The 21,864-nt window shown below is 39.8% G+C and overlaps 1 protein-coding gene across 1 annotated transcript in view; it reads left to right on the top strand.

The window, feature by feature from the left end:
- Positions 1-781: 781 nt before the first annotated feature.
- LOC103807862 (cyclin-dependent kinase 8-like) overlaps positions 782-21,864 on the top strand; it is a gene marked incomplete at its 3' end in the record, with an annotated part of 37,920 nt that continues 16,837 nt past the window's right edge. Inside the window, exons 1-4 of the mRNA XM_009080612.1 lie at positions 782-840; positions 3,845-3,920; positions 14,424-14,534; positions 17,276-17,416. Coding sequence (XP_009078860.1) covers positions 782-840; positions 3,845-3,920; positions 14,424-14,534; positions 17,276-17,416 — 387 coding nt within the window. The remainder of the gene's footprint in view (positions 841-3,844; positions 3,921-14,423; positions 14,535-17,275; positions 17,417-21,864) is intronic.

The following is a 21,864-nucleotide window of genomic DNA, read 5'->3' as shown; positions in this document are numbered from 1 at the left end:
TTTTCAGAGACTGGATATTCCTTATGGTGCCATTGTGCTTCCAAATTCAGTAGAACTTTAAAAAACATTAATGTTTGGAAGCAGCATTATCATAATAGCTTAATTCTCTTAAAGATGGCAATCTTTTAGTTTGTTCAGGCTGTAAGAGCAGCACCTTTCACACTCTTTTGATGTAATTTTGCAGGTATTTCTTCGTTGTAGTTGTCGTTAAAGTCTACTGGAAGTGGTGTTGCAGCTAACCATTTTTTTCAGGTTTATGCCTCTGATGCTAGTGTTGTCCCTCTGAGGATTTTACACAAGGTTATATAGTTTGCATGTGACTGCAAATAAACACTGCTAATGCCAGCAGCTGTGTACAAAGTGAGTTTTCTTACTCTTGCTGCTCTCACAACTGCAGGTTACTAGTAGGGAGTATTCCTGTGTTGAAGATACCAGCCTACTTAAGTGCAGGGAAGTATGAATATATTGGTATGAAAATAAGTTTGCAGATTGATTGGTGGAGCTGCTGAGATTACTTAATGTTTCATTCCAGGCAGCAGAGAAAGCAGGCAGATTTTCCCAACATGACCCCACTGTTAGAAGGAAGAAATTGTAACTGTCTTACTGTTCCCTTAAAATGCAAACAGCTAAGTGGCCCATTTTGTTACTCACCTTTGGCTGTGGAAGATTTTTATAAATAGGGCTTTTCTTTTTTCCTTTTTTCTTTCCTTATTGCTTTTTTCTGTTTTGTCATTGAACATCTCTTTGTCTTCAGAGAAGGAAATTGCCCATATCCGAAATCATGGGGAAGCTGTTTGGGCTGCCGTATGATTCTAAACAGACTATTGGCAAAATATTTTTGTAAGGTGTGTAAAATAATCTTGGTCATTCTGTTTGGCCTTTCTTTTGGATTTACAGCACTCGCTTTAAAAACTATTCCTTCAGTTCCCTTGGGTCCCCAAGAATTGCACTAAGTTTTATAAAGAAAAATCTCACTTGGCTCAAAGGTAGAAGTAGGATTTTCCTATTTCTTTAAATGGAAGTGCTGGTACTAGTGGTGTAATGTGTAGCTGTGGAGTGTCAGCAGCCTCCATGTAGAACAGATGTTTGAGTGGGTTAGGAATTGGTTTATTGCTTTGTATCTCAACTGTGTGGCACAATTGGGAGAATTTGAGTCTTGGAAGCCTTTGGTTATTTTTTTTTCAGGTTCTGGAGGAGAGTGTAGAGTGGTGCTAAAAATGTGCTTTATCCCTAAACTGTAATTTATTTTCCTTCTTTTTACAATGCTTATATTTCCCCTAGACCGCTTGGGTAGGCTGAGGACAGGGCAGAGGTCACTTGCTCTGGGTCCTTGCATGCAGCACCTGGGCAGAGCAAGGAGGGAGCAGTTCATTCCCCACAGCCCTGGATCGCTGTACGGGCAGACAGAGCAAGGTTGGGCATTGATCTCTGGATCTCAGCTCTTTAATTGGCTTTTAATGCGTGAAGATTAATTTTCAGACTTCTTATTTCATCCATTGCTTTGAGGAGACCAAAGGCTATGGTCAAATTTTGGCATTAAAGCATTGATTGTGAAAGAGTCAACATACACAGCCAAAACTGCGTTCTTCCAGTTTTGTTCGAGGAAACAGCTGAAGTATTTTTTTTCTAAAAATTCCCAGGGAAGATATGCCATCTGGTATGTAAAATTGTAGTCCAGACTTAATTTGGCAAAAATTTGACCAGTTAAAAATAGTCGTATCATCTTAAATGTATGGCAGGCTTCAGTGTAGACAGTGCTACCAGACATGCTTTTGTAACATCACGTTATGTGGTAGTACTTCTTGGTATACTGAGTTCTTCTTCAAATACCTTGAAATCTAAGCAGATAAGCAAGAGGGGAATGAGAATAACCTCTAGTCTGACCTGTTTCGCTCCCTATTCTGTCAGCGGTAATGCCTGTAACAGTAGCAGTTCTGTGGTAGCACTTCTCATGAAATAGGGATCTCTCCAAACACCTCAAAACGAAGCAGATGAGCACATAGGGCAATGAGAATAACCTCTAGTCCAATCCATTTTGCTTCGTATTTATATCTAGTAACAGCTGGATAGCTAGCCATTGGTAACTAAGGCAGAGAGAGAGTGGAATGATATTTAGCTGAGAAAATTTTCTGCTTTCTGTCAGCAGCACAGGAATCTCTGTGCTGGAAAGCAGATTGGGGTTATGTTCAGTAGCTGCTAACAGAGTGGTCTGTAACTCCCTTATCCATGGTAAATTTGTGTCATTTGATCTTAAATCTGTTTATGCTTTTGATCCCTATAATACTCTGTCATCATGGGTTGCACAGTTCAGTTATGTGCTTAATACCATAATGTCTTCTTGGTTTGGGGCTTTGTGCAACTTGTTTTCCTCTAAGGTGAGAACTAGGGGATTGTATAACACCTTGTTTTGGCTATGTGAGAGTTTGTGATCAGCATGGGCTCTTTCTCTTCCAGACTGGCAACTTTTAGGATTTTATTATTATATGGGAACTTTTGATGCCTTCTGTTGTTTTCCCTACCCTTTTTTTTTTTCCCTTTTTCTGTCAGATCCAATGTATTTTCCTGTCTTTTATCCTGCTGCATCCATATAATTGCCCTCGTACTGAAATCTGCTCTTATCCATGCACTGTTTCATTCTTTCTCCTCATTAGCTGTGTTCAGATTTCGACCATTAATTTCCCACTTTTTCTCTCTTCTCTAGGTGGTGATGAATAGGGGAAAATGTGTGTTTGGGGGAGGAATAAAGCAATTCAGAGCCTTGCAAAGAGTTACTGAGAGCTGGAGGAAACAAGTGCCTGTGTTTTAAATGCTTAACTACAGTTTGGTTCCATTTGCCCTTAGGATGTTTGAATTACATTTTTCAGGGTGGCTCTTCACAGCTGTGAAAGCTGGATTCATTAAAAATTAATAAGGATGCTTATGTAACCTGGAGATCTGAGGCTATATGAGTGTTCCAAATACTGGAGGCAATACTGTTAATTGCTGTGTCTCCCAGGAGTGCTGTGGATGCCAGCCCACAAGTGGGAAGGACAAGCACTCACTCTTAAAAGTTTTGAGTCTTTGAGGCTGAGAATGGGCAAGAGTTCAACATCCTCTTTTGCTGCAGTGTATATCCTTCATTTTGCTTTTGGTAGCTGGAGTTACTAATAGCCTTGCATTTTCAATAAATGACTATAAGGTACATGCTGCTTAAGGTACAAGGAAGTGCTGGTGGTTTGTTTAAGTGTTACATGTGTTTAAAACTGAACAAATGTTTTATAGAATCATACACTGGTTTGGGTTGGGAGGAACCTTCAAGATTATCTAGTTCCAGCTCCCCTGCCATGGGCAGGGACACCTTCCACTGGAATCCACTTCTGGATTCTTCAGATTGCACAAATGTCTGGTGGCTTTTTTATTAATCTTGGTAGTTTTAGTAGCTTGGTATGACCAAAATTTTTAGAGCTCTTTTTGGTATCTAGAAGAAAGAAAAGGTGTTTTAATGTGACGTTAGTTCTGGGCTACTTGAGAATTCTTTAGAGCATGGGGGAGACTTTCTGTGTCCCGTTTATGAGAGATACAGCCCTAGCTAGACTTACTTACAGTATGTGCTAATCATTTGCTTTGTTTTCTTTTTAGTAAGAGAAGGAAAGAATGGAAGAAATGTTAATCATTCCATTTTTTAAAAAGTTTTTAAGTGGTGCAGTTAGCTTATGGTTTATCTGGATATGCAGGCATTAAACTAACAAAGAATCAAAAGAAAGATGCAGAATTCGTATTAATTAGAAACTGTCCTCTGGTGATGAAGAGCTCACTTTGAATTCATGGTGCAATTGAAAAAACCTCTTCTTTTTCTCTTTCACAGGAAAGATGATAAAGATTACGCTTTAAAGCAGATAGAAGGTACTGGAATTTCTATGTCTGCATGCAGAGAAATAGCAGTAAGTAACAGTTCTTTCTACTGGCAAACAGACTTATTAAAAATATTGATTTGAGTGCGTGCTGGTTGTTGTTGGCTGAATCATGTTATTCTACCGTGGGTGCTACATCTTTATCATAGGGGGATAAAGTAAGTACAAATGTCATGGAAGATTTTCTGCACCTGTTATGTTTGCTGTCTAAAAATGACAGTGTTTTTCAGTTACAATTTGCTACCTGCCTCGGGGCAGATTATATTTAAATGCAGCAGTTTAAAAACATAATTGGAGTTAGTGACTTAAATTACACATTTTATCTGACTTTTTGCATTAGTACTTCAGTTCTTTTCCTGAAGAGATTAGTTCTTATTGGCTTATAACAATTAAAACATTTGAACTTCTATTAGAGTGAAGACTTCAAACTAAACTGACGTTGTTGTTGCCTTGGAGGCTGTAATACAGGCATGAATATTATTCAAACATTTTCTTTATGTTTTCAGCTTTGTTTGTATATTCCATGTTAGGAATTGGTAAATAATGTGGCCTAGTTATGGTTTGTGACAAGCTTGCAAAGAAATACTGGCAAAAATGGTATTCTGAAGTTAAACTGTTGTATGTTCTTGTGTTTCACTGCTGCTCGGGTCATTGTTCTTGCAATGTTTCAACTGAAATTGCATACTAAAATGAAATGCACATAACTTGGGGGAGCCGTGGGAAGGGAATACTTTATTTTTGGTCCATATTCCCCAAGAGTGTAAAACATTACCCTAATTTCATTTTCATTGACTGAAGTGAGTACCAGGCTTTTCCACTTTGTCAAATTCCAGTTGGCTTTGTCATTTCAAACACATTAATCCTTGAACTAAGTGAGATGAAAAAAATGAAGCACAAAGAATATTGTTCAGGAGATGCTTCTTCTGTCCAATAATGAAAGCTGAGCATTACACTGTTGTAGACATCCACTCTGAATTAAAGGAGCAGAAAAGAGGGTCTTGAATTTTGCTGGTTTCAACCATTTTGGCACAAATTTTCTGACTACTGTGACTCCTTCACGCTGAATGCTTTTGGGAAACATCGGCTACCATTTCAGAGGGATTCGGGAAAATATTTTGTCTGTTTGTCATGATTTACATAAAAACTTTTGAAGAGATTGTTCTGCTTGAATTAGGCAGGACAAGCCTGGCTGGTGTTAGGGAGGTGTCTCTGCTCTGGGTATTACCCTAACTCAATTTCTCTCTATGAAGGGAATAATAATTTGGCTGAGAGTCGGGAAGGATTTGACCTCATTGTGTGGCTTGAGGAGTGTTGTGTTTGGGCAGAGAGGTTCCTAATAATGATGGGAAGGGAGCAAGAAGCCATGGAGACTTCCTCCTCATTTTGAGCTGCTGCAGCATGTGCCTTTTGCAGAGAGCTCACAGGACCCATGTGAGACAGGGTTAATGAGGGGAGGAAGGGAACATCACTGAAGGTACCAAAGACGCCAAGAAAGCAGGTATTGAGAGCAAAGAGGGGGAATGGAGCCCAAAACCAGGCGTAGGGGTAGGAAGAGAAACCTGAAGTGGTATTTCTTGAGCCGTGGTTGACTTTGCTTCTGGTTATGCTTCCACGCTTGCATCTACTAATACTGTGGTTGAATTTTACTGCAGTTGAATTAATAATTCACCATGGACTTCTAGAGTTCGAATCTCTTTTCTTTTTTTTCCCTTCTTTTGATGTTGCTGTTTAGAGTGAACACGAGACTTTTTTCCAAAAATGGTGCTGTCCATTTCAGTTCCGTTATATAGATTTTTTTTTTTCACCCCTTCTATCTATGAATATTGTAAAAGGAACAAAATGAACCTCATGTGGAGATGGATCAATAATCATTGGGGATGATAATCATGAGTATAATAATCATATTGTTTATATTGATTACATGGGTATGTGTAATATATATGAAAGTGCTATGGAGTTAACCAGCAGTGTTGTACCCTAAAATGTCATCTGTATGTCTCACTAATAAAATGATCTGTTGTCATTCTTAAAAAGTCAAGGCTGCATGCCAGGCTTTGTTGCAGCGTGTTCTGGACTACCCCAGCTAATGCATTTTATGAGCACAGTGGTATTAAAAGGAACTAGGATGATGTGGTTTGCACATGAGCTATATCCATTTCAGCTACTCTGGAGAGCTGAAGCTTGTATATTTTACTCTGTGGCTATCTAAGAAGAGTGCAGTTTGATGTAAATCCCAGGGCAACACTTGTTTTTACAGCTTTGCCATGGCTTTTGTCTTGTTTATGATGACTAACTTCAGTTTTGGAGTATTGAGTGACTTTTATGTTTAAAAGTGCCCATAAATTGCTCTAAGGCATCTATTTGATGCAGACACCTGAGTTGAAGAACAGTGATCTCATCTTGAAAAAAATGAAATAATTACTGAAAGGATCAGTTACAGGGAAAGGCTTGAACTAGGTCTGAGACCTGAGTTCCAGTGTCTGACTCGGTTATGGCATAAGCTCAACCTGTATGTGTGTGAAAGACATTCTATGTTTCAGGACTTCCTGCAGCATGAGAACTTAGACCTAATGTTCAAGAACATAGCTAGTCTTTTACTATGTTGAAATAAGAGGGGCTTTATTCCAATTTTATGTAAACCATTTGTTTAACTGGTGGAGTTAACAGTTATTGTGCTAATTGAATAATTACTTTTAATATCAAGATAGTTGTGGAATTCTAGTCTTCCTTACCTTTCCCCCATTCATCCACCATGGTAAACATTTGTGAGTCCTGCCTCTCTCAGAACCTTAACTGAACGTTGGCTGCTCATCTCTTGTTCTCTGTAGATGTGTGTGCTGCCTAGGATGCAGGGTATCTCTGTTGTGATCTGCAGTTTCACTTCCAAGGATTTAAGCAGGCACTAAAATTTGCATGCCCACCATGCCAAGGGATGAATTTATGTTAGATGGGAGAGCAGAGGGATAGAATGGTGAGATTTGTATAAAAATATGCAAAACGTACAAGCCCAAATGATTGATTCCTTATCTTCTGATTTAATCACATGGAAGAAAGTCATTAAAGGCTATCCACCTGGAAGAGTGCAGCAAATGCTATTTCACAGTTCACAAAGCAGAATTCTTCAAGGCTGTAGGAAGCTGGAGTAGTTAACCAGGTTTTAAATAGAGCCTCAGAATTTTGGCTTGTGCTGTTTCCTATACAGGAGTTTTAGGTTTTGAAGCAGCCAAGTGACGTTCTGACATTTTTTGTGTTGATTAGCATTTTTCATTAAGTTTTAGCAGGCTTGCAAATGCTTTGCTTGCTTATGCTTCCTTTGGCTAGTGAGAAGTCGATTGGGTAGGGGTTTTGTTTGGTTGGTTTTGTTGTTTATTTGAGGGGGTGGTTCTGGGGTGTTTCGTTTGTTCATTTTTTCTTTTTACAGGTCTTCCTTGTGGGTTTGTTTATTGGTGCCTGGTTTGGTTGACAGAAATATCCTTGAAAAGCTTGTTTGTATGTAAAAACACCAGATAGTATTTTTGTATCATAGCATTAGTTTTTCACTTGGCCCTGAAGAGGAAGTGCTTAGGTGTGGTAGCAAATGCTTTCAGTGATGGAAATGCTCAGTGTGACAGAGCAGATCTGGGGTGGACAGTGCTGTGCTCTGGCTGTCTCCTGTTTGTGTAGTGTCTTTCAAACACCATATCCAGCTTGTGCTAGTTAGAGCAGCCTTGAGGCTGCAGGGCTGGGACACAAAACTACAGAACAATAAGCAGCTGGCTTCTCTGTTTCCACACTTTAGGTGTGCCTTCGTGGCATTCCTCGGATTTTATGGTTTCATGTTCTAACAAATGCAAGCTGTTACCACAAAAGGTAATGTCCTCTGTGTTGGATCTAGTGGTAGAGTGACCATAGGCTGAGGGAGTTCGTCATCACCGAGAGGAAAATGAGCAGTTTCGTTTTTTTTCTGTTGAGTGAGCAAGCTGAGTTGAACCATCCTGGGCTGCACTGTTGCTTAACGTAACTCGGGAAAAGGAGAGCCTCTGCAGCAGGCCCACTCACCTCTGCATCTGCTCCATCACCTTGGCTTTCAGTCTCTGGGCTTGAAGGTGGCAGAGAGGTAGAGGCAGAGCTAGAGCAGCAGGCTCACATCCCACAGCAGGTGAGAAGGGACTGCTGTTGATGAGTGGTCTTGGCTGAGTTGACCTCTGTGGAGGAGGCTGCTCTTGAGCCAAACTGGTCCTCCTCACACACTGGGGCTTCTGTACCCTGGGTGACAAGAATATGTCATTACATGATTATCAAGCCTCTTTTCCCTCTGGAAGGAATGGAAAAAGGGTGTAAGGGCTCTTTTGGAGTTGGTCTGATGGTGACTGAGGACTCTGCAGCCTGAAGCAGCTGGAGGGACCCCATGAGGCAGAAGGTAAAACTGTGTGACTCCAGGAGTCACCCTCTTTAACATCTTCCCCTGTTAAGGAACAAATGACTGTCCTAGTGAGCTGGATGGAAGAGATTCTGTATCAGCTGTGATAAGGAGCAGTAGCTGGATGCAGTTCCTCAGGTTATGGGGGCTGTCATGTCCCTTCCCACAGGACCATACACAGAAATCACTTAGATGAGTGCATGTCCTCCTCATGTCGGAAGGAAAGTAATGGCTCCCTAGCAACCTTTCCATGTAATGAAAGGTGACAAGGTATTGAAGAAGACAAATGTTTGATTTGACTGTTTTTGACAAGTTTAATAATTCTCAGATGCTTCAATATGTAAAATACAAGGTGCAACAGTGTTTTTATCAAGATGTGTTGCAGGGCTACAAAGAGTATTCTTAAGAGATTTTTGTGTAAAGGGAGGGTAGCATTGTTTTTAGTTCTGTGACAGTGGGACAAAGATACTGGTTAAATGCTGAAACTGGAATCCTTAGCAATCATCATATTTTCTGCAGAATTTGACCAAGTTTGACATCCAGTGTCTGTCTCATCTGAGTTCTTCATCTGCATTCTTACTTTCGGTGTCTTTAATAGCACCTCTTCTAATACTTTGAATGTGTCTGGAAATAGGAGGTGCTGATAAATACTGACTTGGCTGTGTGATCATGTAAGACTCATTTGTTTTGGAAACCACATAAGTTAAAATCCATAATGTGGTTGGTTTTTTTCCCTTCTGACATTTTGTGTTGTAGGCTTCTTTTTTGCACATTTAGGAGTTTAAAAAAACCAAAAGAATAAAATATACAACCATGTGAAATTGTTGCTTTGTCTGAAAAATTGGAGCTTCAAAAATGTATTGTCAGCCTCATAATAAATTCTTAGAGTGAGCAGTATTGTAACTTTCTGTTACATTGCCTTTGTAAGCTTTCATTTGAACAGTTCTGAAAGGAAAACAGCATGTACTTTAAGAAGGTATTCTGTTCTTTTTTAGTACTGTGGAATACCTGACTCATGAGAATACAGAACTGTAAAATTATATTTACATTGAAACAAACACAAACTAAGCCAACTTGAGATTTGAGAACTTGTGTAATAGCATTTGGGTTTTAGTTTAAGTAACAAGTTTAAAGTACTTGAGTAGAACTCCAGTATTTGATAGGAAACTAAAACCAGTGATTTGAAATGTTTTTAGAAATGTATTTTGTGTCTTAGAATTGGGTGACACCTCTGGAGTCATCATACTCTGCTCCTGCTGTTGCAAACAAGCAAAGTGTACCTTCAAAAATTTAGCAAGCTACAAGTTAAACTTGTAAGGGAAAGAAAAATCTGTGAAGGCAGGTCCTGAGTCTCATTCTAGTAATGACTCTAAACATTATTCAGCCTTTAAGCCCAAATTAATCATGTCTAATTCATACCCATTTGTACTTATGATAATATTGCTAGTTCATTAGAACAGCCCTTCTGCTTTCATTTTAAAGAGAGAGCTAGTGAGGCTGCTTCTTCTGTCTTTGTTTTGGCTTGGCTTGCTGGTTTCCTTTGAGCAGTAGGCTCCTCCCTTCTTCTCAGCATAGGCTTGGGCTTTCCTTGCCCTGTTGTAGCTGGAATTAATTGTCCTTGAATTGGCCAGAATTATGCATGGTGTTTCAGGTGATGTCTCACCACTGCTTATACTCACCTGTTGTAGCAGTAATTCTGCTGGCATCTTGTGTGTTACAGGATGACTTAATCTTTGTCAGTTGCCTTCCAGTTCGAAAATGGCCTTTCCTTCTGCATCAACTGCATCTGCTTTCTGTTCCAAGTCACTGTTTGCCCATTTTCCATCTTAAGACCATGGCATGACTGTTAATATACGATGTTTGTCGCTGTACCCCTTGATGGAACTGATGTGAGCCTTTTTGAATCATGAAATGTGGATGAGTGTTTGAATTTATGCCATCAAAGTAGCAAGATAACACAACAGTGACTTTTGCTTAAATGAGTGATTAATATTGCTGATGGCTTTGTGTGTAGCCAGCTTTCTGACCATCCTAAGCTTTGGAGACAGGTGTTGCATAGCACTTCTAGGAAGGCAGTGAGAGTGAGGAGGTGCCTTTTCTACAATAGCTGATGTCCTGAGCAGGTCATCAGAGTAACTCCTAGGCCAGGTCACCTGGCCAGTTTCTTTAACAAATGAGTCTGTGCTTGATTATATAATCACAGAATCATATAGATTGGAAAAGACCTGTAGGATCATCAAGTCCAACCATTAACCCAGCACCACCAAGTCTACTACTAAACCCTGTCCCTCAGTGGCACATCTGCATGTCTCTGAAATACCTCCACGGAGATGGTGACACAACCACTTCCTTGGGCAGCCTGTTCCAATGCTTGACAAGCCTTCTGGAGAAGAAATTTATCCTGATGACTAATCTAAACCTCCCCAGTGCAACTTGAATTATAGAAGCGAGCATGGTAATACCGCAACACTGAGCAGGTTAACATTCCCTGCGGACCACATAGACTAGCAAGCATCAAGAGTAAGGGTGGAATGGCATTTGCAGTAAAGCTGGAAATCCTCACTTAAGTGGAGGGTGCAGTGTCTTGGCTCATGAGAAGTGCTATAGTGGTGGAGAGCTGTACAGGAAGTCTGGGAATATCACCAGAGGAAGGAGGTCATGTTCATTAAGACTTGTGCTGAGTTCAGCTCATATTTGATGTGAAAAGTAATTGTTGTTAGTGCAAGAAAAGATTTGCCTTAGTCATGCAGCAGTTTGCCAGGCTCCCTTAATGCTGCTGTTGATTATTTAATAACATCCTGTCTTACTCCACTTTGTCCTTGCTCCTGAAGCAATTAACAATTTTATGCATCGTTGGGGCACTTTCATTTACTCTCCCTCAGCTGCCCCATGGCTGTGGAATGAGTATCTCTGCATTTGAAGAGGGAAATGGAGGGACCTTAGTGTGAACCCAGGACTTGCACGCAGGGATGCTGTTTCCCTTGCTGTATCTCGAACAATATGAAAGCAAGGGCAAGACCAGCCTGAGGCCGCATGGGCTTATAATACTGAAGTCAAACTAGATGTGTTGACATCTTCGTCATTTGCTGATTCCTGTTTCTTTGAAGGTCTACTGAGTCTTCCTTCTTTATAAGGGGGTACCCAGACCAACTAATATAAGGGAAACCTTTCTGGTTGAGGAAATAGACTTGAATCATCATGTGATATCCAAATGAAAAGGAAAGCCATTTACTGAGAGTCAAATGCGTAGTTTTTGTCTGCTTTCTATTTGTGTCCTGTAGAACTGAGCTAGAATAGACAGAAGCAATCAGATACCAGTCATTAGGCCAAAAAATAGCCAGCATCATACTGATAGTCAAACAATGTCTCTTGCAGTCTACTTTGTCTGAACTGTCTTTGTACTCTGTCAGCTGCTGGACACAAGTCAAGTCATCTGGTAGGAAAGGCATGTGGCATATGGGCTGGAAGGACCTGGTTCACAGAGACTGGGGATGCTGGAAATGCTCTTCACAGGCTATGTGATGTGTTGTCATCTGTATGAGCTCTTTCTGCCCTTCAGGCAGTGTTTGCATTTGTCACTCTGAGCGTTTCAACCTTTCCAAGACAGTGACTCAGAAATCATCTGTCACCACTGCAGCAATCATTTCCTTATTCTGATGTTTTTGCTGATGTACATTGGCCATCCTATTCACTGGGGTGCTTGTAGCTGTCTGCCTTTGACCAAACCCGTCAGGTTTTTTAAGCAGACTAAAAGAACATGTAGTTAACAGCTATTCAGCATAAAAGGCAAAGGCAGAAACCAGCAAGTATGATAAATTGAGCACACAGATGCACAAACAATAACAGCTGCTATCAGTGACAGTAACAAAGGCCAGAACTCTCAAAACATTGGTGATGGGCCACAAAAGGAACTTCTCAGTTGTGTCCTTGAAGAGTGTCAGCTGGGGCTTTTTAACTGATGTGAAGGAAATCAAATTGCTGTGGATCTTGTAGGAGGATAGAGACTTTATTGGGTGCTTTAGAGTGCTGCTGAGGTCTTTAGAGAAAAGGCAGGAAAGGGAGTGATCAAGGCAGCTTGGGGAAGAAGAAGCGAGGAGTGCTGTTAATCTCAGAGTCTGCAGGATTTACTATCTCTAGCACAAACAAAGGAGAATTATGTCTGTTGCCTCTGTGCACAGAGAAGAAACCATTCTGCAGCATTACCCAAAGGTTTCTTATCTTTCTGTCATGTTCTGGACCAGCTTGGGTGATGGGTTCTCTCTGTGTTCTCCAAGCTGAATCACATTTGATGTGAAGAGGTTGGATTTTTTAGGTAAGGGATAGTTGCTACATGGGGAATAAGGAGTAGGACAGACTTAAAATGGGACAGGAAGAGGCAAAAGGGAAAACTACATTATTTTCTAGAGCTCTTGGCTAGTATCTGCCTCATTCTTTAAGGAATAGTCTCTTGCGTCTGGTACCGATGTGTCACCAGCCCCAGGAAATCTGGTAACATTTCAGTATGGACACATAGTTACTGAAGTGTCATGCAATCTTCTGGGTACAACTAATTCATCAAAATGTTTAGCATAAATTTAAGATGTGAACTTAGGCTGATTCAACAGAAATTAATTTGATCTAGGGACTGGTACAATGTATGCTTAAACTCATTTGCCCTTCAGAGATTGGTCTTTGATGCTGTACTGGGTCTGTCTGGCATACAGTTAACCTCCATAGCAGCCTGTATGGCACAGGATTTTGGATTTGCGACTGAAGCAGCATTGATAACCCACCGGTGTTTTGGCTATTGCTGACAGTGTCTGGACTTTCCCACTCTGCCCCTCCTCCCTTTGGAGAGGTAGCCTTTGCTTGGAGACCGGCTAGGTACCAGTCTTCTTGTGGGAAGTTGTTAGTGACTGTCTTTGCATTGCTCCTGTTCCGTTGTGGGTTTGGTGTTGCTTTAATTCTTCTCTTCTTCACTTATTAAACTGTCTTACCCTCACTTACAGATTTTGTCTTTTTTTGTTCTTCAACTCACATTGACTGAGAGGAGTGAGCAAGTGGGTATGTGGGGCTTAGCTGCTAGCTGGGGTTAACCAAAGACAGTCCCCACCTGTAACTGATAAAAAATTGTAAATAAGCATTTTTTCGTTTTCCCCATGCTGATCTCATGCTTTGTAGAAATTCTAGGCATTTAAAGAATTCTGCACTTGTGGATCCTGCCTTAAAGTGCCCTGTGTAATGCTTTTACAAATCATGCAGTTTACTGTGTGAGTATGATATAACTGTAACATAACTGGTTGAACTCAAATAGACTGATGCTGTCTGCATTCAGTTGTTGTTCTGTCTCTCATCTATGTTTTCCTTTTGGTGGGGTTAAAGCTGTAGTTCCTGAAGCAGCTGAGCTGGCTTAATGGCTCACTGGTGCTCAAAGAAGGTCTTTCTCCTAGCTCTGTCCCTTCACCAGGGTTGGCTCTGGTGTTAGTGTTCCGAGTTGTTTTGGGCTGAGGAGCTCAGCAGCAGGTTATTGCCTTTGTGCACCTGGGTTAGTTTTCTCCTGAACTTGGAGCTGTTCAATGGATCATTTCTGTGAGTGCACTAACTGGTGTCGTCTGTGTTGCAGGAGGGAGTTAGGTCTTCTGTAGAGAGTGGTGACCTTGTTGATCAGCTGACTCTTACCTCCAAACCACATCTTTGTTTAGCTGACTGCATTGACAGGCTCTAAATGAGTCACCTCATTCAGTCTCAAATGACTGCAACCAAAATGCAGCATTTTCAGATAATTGGGAGTCAGGAGAAAATTGGATACCTCAAATGGTGCTGTCCAAAATTACAGCCTATGGGAAAGGGCAGATGCCACAGCTGGCTGCTTGCAGATTCATCTTGGTCCTGGATAATAGTGAGTTTTGCATAGATGAAAACTTTCAGGAAATGAGTAGGAAGTGAATGCTTGAGAGACTTATGACCTGCTTTCAGCTTTGGTTTCAAGCTAATGATTGGTTCTTTCACAAAAAAAAGTATGGTTTTCTGTATCTTGCAGATTTTAACTTCTGTTCTATGTGTCCTAGAGTATGTGGAAAAGGCTGTTAAAGTGTGTTTCCAGCCCTTTCACAGCTCTTGATGTGTGGATATAACTGTTGTTCTTTCTTTTGCAGTTGCTGCGGGAGCTCAAGCATCCAAATGTCATTTCTCTGCAAAAGGTGTTTCTTTCTCATGCTGACAGGAAAGTGTGGCTTCTCTTTGACTATGCTGAGCACGACCTCTGGGTAAGGTGAATTGTTTGTAGGTACCAGGCTTAGAGTTTTAGTTGCAGCAAAGGGACAAGGTCAGGGAAGACACATAATTTTAAAAACAGTATAGCCTCTGACTCAGTGTTTGTTGGAAGCATTTTCAGTACTAAACAAAAGGCAGTGGAAAATGTTGAGTAAACACACCACACAGTCTGTGATTGCTTTAAGAAGATAAAAATCTGCAGTCAGCTCTCAGTAGCTAGAAGTCTAGTTACATAAATGTAGATATAACCCCCTGTTAGCTTTTCCTGCACCTTACTTGAGCTGTAATTGGTTAGTCGGGTGAATTCCCTTTAATAAATTACAAACTTATTTTCTGAATAGAACAGTTTAGAATTTTAGTTACATTGCATGTTGTTTGTAAATATATGAAGTGAGAGTAGTGCCACTGTATATATAATTGAAATTTAATTCATACATTTCAGTGAGAAGAATTTTTACTCAACTCATCTGCAGAAATTCTATGTATTTGGGAGGAAGGCTGTTTATTCCTAATTACAAAATACAACTTTAAAGTATATGTTGCAGGCAGAGTAAATTTGTTTTAAAATATGTACCATTTTCCTCTGTTAACTTGATGTTTGTAAGCTTAATGTCCATTTGGAATGCTTAAAAAAGTAAAGTAGCATGGTTAAGAATTAAAAGTACCATGCAGCCTTGACTTCCCTGAAAAAAGGTGTGTGCCTCAGATTAATTCTGGCATACATTTTAAGCATTGCTCTCAATGGTACAAGTATTGTAATACTGACCTTTAAAGATACTGAGATTCAAATTAAAAGGTGCAATGGAAGGAATTTGGAATGAGATGGAAATGTTTATGTATGTACTCATGTAAGAACTGCACAGTATGAATCATTAGTTGACTTTTCCTCAGCATGTAGCTTAGCACAAACCAAAGTAAAACTAATTTCTTTGGGAAATGGTGTTCCCTGTAGTTGGGAATAATTCAGTAGCGTTTGCCTAAGTGTCAGTTTTCCTTCCACTAAGCTAAACTGAAGATATTTTCTCAAAGTTAAATGTCTTGGAAGTTCTGTTACTTGGTATTGAGATTTTGATACAGAAATAAAATTAGAGACAAAACCAGTTTCCCAACAGCTGAAATGTTGAGACATTCTAAAGGCTGATGTAAACAACATCCTTTTAAGGGAATGGGAGGGGGTTTTTTTTCCACTGCTTCTCTGTATTTATGATACTCTAAGGTACAGAAGTTTATGAATGTTTGAGTTTGTTTTTGTTTCAAAATGTACTGCAAGGCTTTGTATTCGATAGAATGATCGTGACTATTAGTGACCTGTCCCTGTTTGTATTTAAACATTTCTGCATTGCTCCATGATAAACGCAAACCACCACAGAAGCACTTCTGTTAATGAAACACTGGTTTGTATATAAGTAACTTAGGAATGACCCTCAATTTTGACCTTTATGCTTACTTGCACATACTTGTATGAACTCCAAAACTCTCCAGCCATACCAGCTCCTGCTGTGCGTGTGGTGCTTGGCTGACTGAGCAGGGACTGCCACCTATTCATCAATGTTTTTCTCCATTGTGTACCTCCATTTTTACCATTGGCAGGACATGAATGTGCCTGTTCCTCACAGGAAAGCCAAGCTCAACACCTGAAGCTAAGGAGGGCAAGGCTGTATGGAGCTGGGCTGTGGCAAGAGAGGAAAGGCAGTTTCCCAAACGGTGTTGGGTAGTTGGGGAGCTAATTGGCACCTGGAATATTAGAGTTCAGGAAAGTAGGAAGAACACATGGTAGAAGCTTGGTGCTGTGTTTTGGGTGGACAAGATCAGGGCTGTTTTGATGATCACACAAGTGTGAGCCATTATAGAGAAGAAGTGTGAATGTATTAAAAACTTTGTTGTAGAAATTGCCTCTTTGAAGGAGACAAACATGGAAGTGGTTGCCATGGCACACCTTGCTATTGAAGTTAGTGACACCTGGGACTCAAGTGCTAAGACAACACTCTCTTTTGGGCTTCTCTTTGTTGCTAGATGTCCTTGCTTTTGTGTGCACTTAAAGTTGCTAAAGGTTTTTTCAGTGTCTGGCTTGGTGGCTTTCAGATGGACAGATTCATAGCTTTGCTCTGTCAACAGATTCTGTTTTGAGAGTACTGTGCTTTAAGGGTGTAGTAAATAAAGAAGGAGTAAATCTGGGCTTCTGATTTAAATGTTAAAAACTCACAGTACAGTTTGCAAATTTTCTGCTTGGCATTAGGTCTTGAATATTAGAGTGTCATTATTCCTGTGGGAGAAAACCTAAAAGTAAAATAATGTAGGAGGTAATGCACTTGTAAATCTGTGATGTGATATACGAGATATCAGCCTGTCTTAACAAAAAGACTCTCCAAGCAAAAATACCTCTAAAACCTCCCAAGATCAGTGACCTGTAAGGAAATTTGCTTTGACAGTTGGGTTGGGTTTGTATTCCTCATACTAGTGTGGGAGAGTGAGTGAGCAGCTCTGTGGGGCTTAGCTGCTTGCTGGCGTTAAACCACAGCAACAACTGATTTAAATTTTGAAGGATTTCCTGAGGACAGTGATCACTATATGTAGTACAGTATTAATTTTCTAGTACTTAAGGCACATGTTTCTAGTTTTGAAAATGAGTGATGAAAGGCTGAAAATAATTTAGAAGTCTGCATAAAGAATTGATGGCAATCTTTTTGTGTAAACATTACACTTTTTTATTTTGATTTCTTTTTCCTCTTTGCAGCATATAATCAAGTTTCACAGGGCTTCTAAAGCAAACAAGAAACCAGTTCAGTTACCTCGGGGAATGGTGAAGTCACTGTTATATCAGATCCTAGATGGTATTCACTACCTGCATGCTAACTGGGTGTTACACAGGGATTTGGTAAGTGCATCTGCAATGGGTTTTAGCACTGGGATGGTGATTCAGGGCAAGGATTGTTTTTTTAAATGAAAAATCACTGGGAAACAAAAACCTTTGTGCTAAGAGCATGTACTGATAAATATACACTTTTATACTGCAGTCAAACGGCCTTGATTAGTAGAGTGAATTTTAAAAGCTGGCTGTGACCTGATATGCTTATGACAGCAAGTGTATCAGATGGCTGTTTTCCTTTTTTGATTTTCTAAGTAAACTATTTTACAAGTGTTCATTTAAATAACAGGCACATTGAGGTACAGAAAATGCCTCTGGTAGTATCCCTGCAGGCAAGATAAATAACTAAATATGGCTTTTGTGTAGGTGGGGGAGAGGATGATTGCCTGTAAGAACTGCTGAAAAATAAAAGCTCCCTAAAATTACCAGTTTTATGTAGGATAGTAACTTTTGAAGGCCATTACCTTCTAATATTTATAATCCATCAGAAACACAGCCTGCCAACTTTTGAAGATTTCTGCAGGTAAACTAATGCTTATTCAAACTATATTATGAGCAAAACATTTTGAACCTGAGTTAGTGTTTCTTAGCAAATGCTTTAAAATGTTTTAAACTGGTGAATCTCGCCAATTCTTATATATTTGCCTTTGAATTATGCCCATAAGTAGCTGGGCTGTTCTGTCTTTTGTCTTTAAATTGAGTAGTTTTTCTGATCCAGTTGTCTGAACTCTTAGAAATAAATTGGGGGGGAAAAAGGCTATCAAAGTGTGATACCTGTATATGATGCTTCTAATTACTGAAATTTCCTTCGTGCCTGAGGCTATCCTTAGTTTGACCTTTCATTCCCTCGAGTCAGTCTTACCAGTGATATTCTGTGTTTGGTGCAATAAGTCTGTCTTCATTATTACTCTTCTGGAGCCACTTTTGGTCTTTGAAATAACTTCAGTAGCGTTCCTGGGAATGTGGTCAATGACTAGTTACTTGTCTTCTATTTTCATGCCCGATAAATGCTTCTACGGAATGCTAGTCTCTCTCTGTCCAAACTGATGGGGAAAGATTTATCTCTGGTAATAGCATTTTCACAACTGAAATACAAGGAAGCTTTGCTTTTTAAAATGGTCATATGGATGTTGTTTGTCATTTGCTCCTGGTTTTAGAAATGGAACAAAAGCCTCAGCACTGGGAGGGGGGAATATAAAAAAGACTGTAGTGGCTTTGTCATGACTCATGAAGTAGTGGAGCAAAACATAACTTAGAAATACATAGTGCATGTTACTACTTGGGCAACTTTGTCTTAAACCAAAATGTAATGTCTTCCTTTAATGTTCTGTCTGCAGTAGTACTCTCCAGTATGTTTTTAAGAGGCGTACAGAAAACAAATGACCTGTCATCAAGAATCTAAATTTTCCCGATTTCTACAATTGCAGAAAACTTATGAACTTGAAAAGTTTAAAAGAAAATCATGCGTGTTGTTAACTGGATGGCTCAGGAGATTGGTAATTTATTACAGAGCCTTTCACATGTAGGTCTGTAGCTCAAATATAGTTTAAGTTGGCAACTGCAAAAAACTATTAACACCTAATTTTCTGACCTGTGTGAAATGAGTTGGTGGTCTCAGTCCAGCATCAAGTTTTCTTCCAGCAGAAAAACCACCATCACAATTGGCTGTCTTTTGATAGTCTGAGGAAGAGATCAAAAATTTGAGACTGTGAGGTCTTCCCACTGGAACCTTGTCAAGCTGTGTTGATGAGAATCCTATAAAAGATGTGCAGGGGCTGCCTGTGCTGCCTTGTCCATGGAAATTTTCAGGCTTGTCATTTTGAAGCTGTCCAGTTTGAGCTGAATTTAGAAGGCACATATTTCATACAGGACAAAAGACAGAATTGTACCTGCTAATGCTTTCTTCCTTTTATCAGGGTCCCTGGGAGTAATCTGAGTAACAGAAGGGATTCTACCTTAGTGTTTTATCTTAGGAAGACTGGAGCATATTGGTGCAGAGTTAAACTTGAGAGTTGGGACTTTACAAGTGCCTGGATTCTGATCCAGAGCAAAATAACTGACATTAATACTTAGATGTGCTTTTTCTGTTCCTGAATACCTGTAATGTTACTCTTCAGGAATATCAGTGTTAAATCATCAAGTTTAACTCCAGATTGGATGGTTGGACAGATTTACTCTGTCTTTCCTACTGTGCCGTTAAAATGATAGGTGTTGCTGTAGTTTCTGGATGGTTTATGTTTTCCTAGATTTAGATACACCCACATTACTGCTTAAGTAACATGCTTGATTTCATTTCATATACTAGCTATTATAAGACTGAGGGCTTGGGGGTGGTAGGAGGCTAAAGAGTGTAGTACTTTGGCAGAAAAATGTTATTTGCGAATTCTCTCTCATAGGATAAGGATTTTTTTGAAGGGCATGAATTATCTATCAATTATCTTCCATCTAAGTGCAGTTTTCTGGTTTTGATTTAATTTTCTGTTCCTGTTTGGTGTTTTGTATTTTTTTCAAGATGTCTTAGTGAAGTTAAGTTTTAGGTAGGTTTTGGTGGTTTTGGGGATCTTGACTTCTGTAACCAGAAACAAAATACAGCATAAAGCAGCTCCTTTCTTGCTAGTGTCCACACACAAGACAGTAAAACTTAGTGGCTGTTAAAATCCCGATGAACTTAGACTGAAATTTGTCTTCACAGTGTTGGAATTGAGGAATCTTAATTTATGTAGGATTTATACAAAGTGACTATATTCCATATGAATCAGTGTAAACTGTAGGAAGACAGTACTTGTTTATTGTGGCTTTTGTATTCATGCTTTGCCTTTTACAAAGGAAATGCTTACAAATCTTTGCAGTAGCTTAACTATTTAAATAATAGTTACCTCTCTTTTTTACTTGCACTGGATACATGAAAGCAAATTCACCATTTCCATCAGAGCAAGGGAGGTGCTGATTGTATTTATCTTTGAATACTGCTTTGCTTGAGTAGTTAGCTTTTCCTTGAGTCTTTGAAACATACCAGTAAAATTTTTCAACAAATACATGCCAGCCTTCTTAAAATTTCTTATTTGACATGCATAATTTTCAGCTTTTTTAAATTTCATGACTGAGAGCAATTGAAAGCAGATTGTTTATTCATGCTCTGACTGTAGCAGGAAGGAAATAAGAATACTTCATGTAATTACCACAAAGTGCATCAATTATAGTTTTAATAATATTTTGAATTTAGTTATCAAGCATGCTTGAAACATAGTGCATTTTGCTGATTTCTTTTCCTAGTACTTTTTCCACTTTATAATATCCAGCTATTGGACTTCTTCATTTACTCAAAGTTCTTATTCCACACTAAAAATAAGCAGAAGCAGAAGATTGGCCATAGGTCTGTTTTCATCAATCTGCAACTTCAGCAGCGAGGGAAAAGAGAGGATGCACTTTGCAGCATGCTTGGAAGGTTTTTTCAAGTGATGGGCTCAAAGCAGAAGTCCCTTTGTATGGTACAGTAACTTTTATGCCATGCCTGTTCGCATCTGAAAGTGCATCTTTATTTAATACTATTTGTAGTAGTCCTGAGCACAGTCAGGATCCAGTCCCAGCTAAGAGATGAGCCACCCCTCCACTGCTTGTGTGTGGTGGCAGGAAGATTAATCTGTGATTTAAATTAATCATAGAATTTGCACCAAGATTATTTAAAGTACTTCTGTGGTGCAGCAATGCTTAAAAGCATACCATCACCCCCCAAAATAAACCCCAAACAAAAAACACCCAGAAGAAATCTCACAGGTCTTGTAGTACTACAGCTGGGACACTAGGGTGAAATGGGGTTTGTTCCTAAATTTTCAGACTACATTCCCTGGCCCATTTTGTTGTGCATGATGTGAGTGGGTGTTGAACAGATGAACTGCTGCTTGGCAAGGCAGGTATGGGAGTGGGTAACAGTGTTGGGCTCCTGCTTCCCATTCCCCTCCTCCTGTCTCTTGCCACAGGAATGACAATGGCTTAGCCTTTGTCAGTAATGTCCATGTCCCAGTTAGTCTGGGATTGTGTTGCTGTGGATGTTAACATTTGCAAACTAGCACTAGCACAAGGTTCTCCGGCCTGGGGAATATGTTTCCAGTGTGTAGCTCAGCTGTGGGATGAGCACTGTTTTTTGATAAGCTTTCAGGCAGTCAAACTTTAATACAGTTGCAACATTGCTTCCTGGGTCCTGGACTCTTCCCAAGAATACCTGCTGCCAGGTTTGGGATTAGTGGGAACATTAAAGATGTTCTTTTAACAATGAAGAGGAGAAGCCACTGCCAGAGTATTTTTTGTGGACAACATCATAGTCGCTTTCCAGAGTCTGGAAGGTGAATCACTTAACTGTGCTTCAGGCAAAGTTAAATATATGGAGCCTTTTACCTTGGCAATTTACCATTTTCCACATTAGAGCTCTAGAATCCAAGAATGTCTGTGTCATCAATATT

Source organism: Acanthisitta chloris, unplaced genomic scaffold (genome assembly GCF_000695815.1).
Source record: "Acanthisitta chloris isolate BGI_N310 unplaced genomic scaffold, ASM69581v1 scaffold7568, whole genome shotgun sequence".
Taxonomy (NCBI): Eukaryota; Metazoa; Chordata; class Aves; order Passeriformes; family Acanthisittidae; genus Acanthisitta; species Acanthisitta chloris.
The sequence above is the reverse complement of the archived record's forward strand: the minus strand, read 5'-3'. Positions and strand labels throughout refer to the sequence as shown.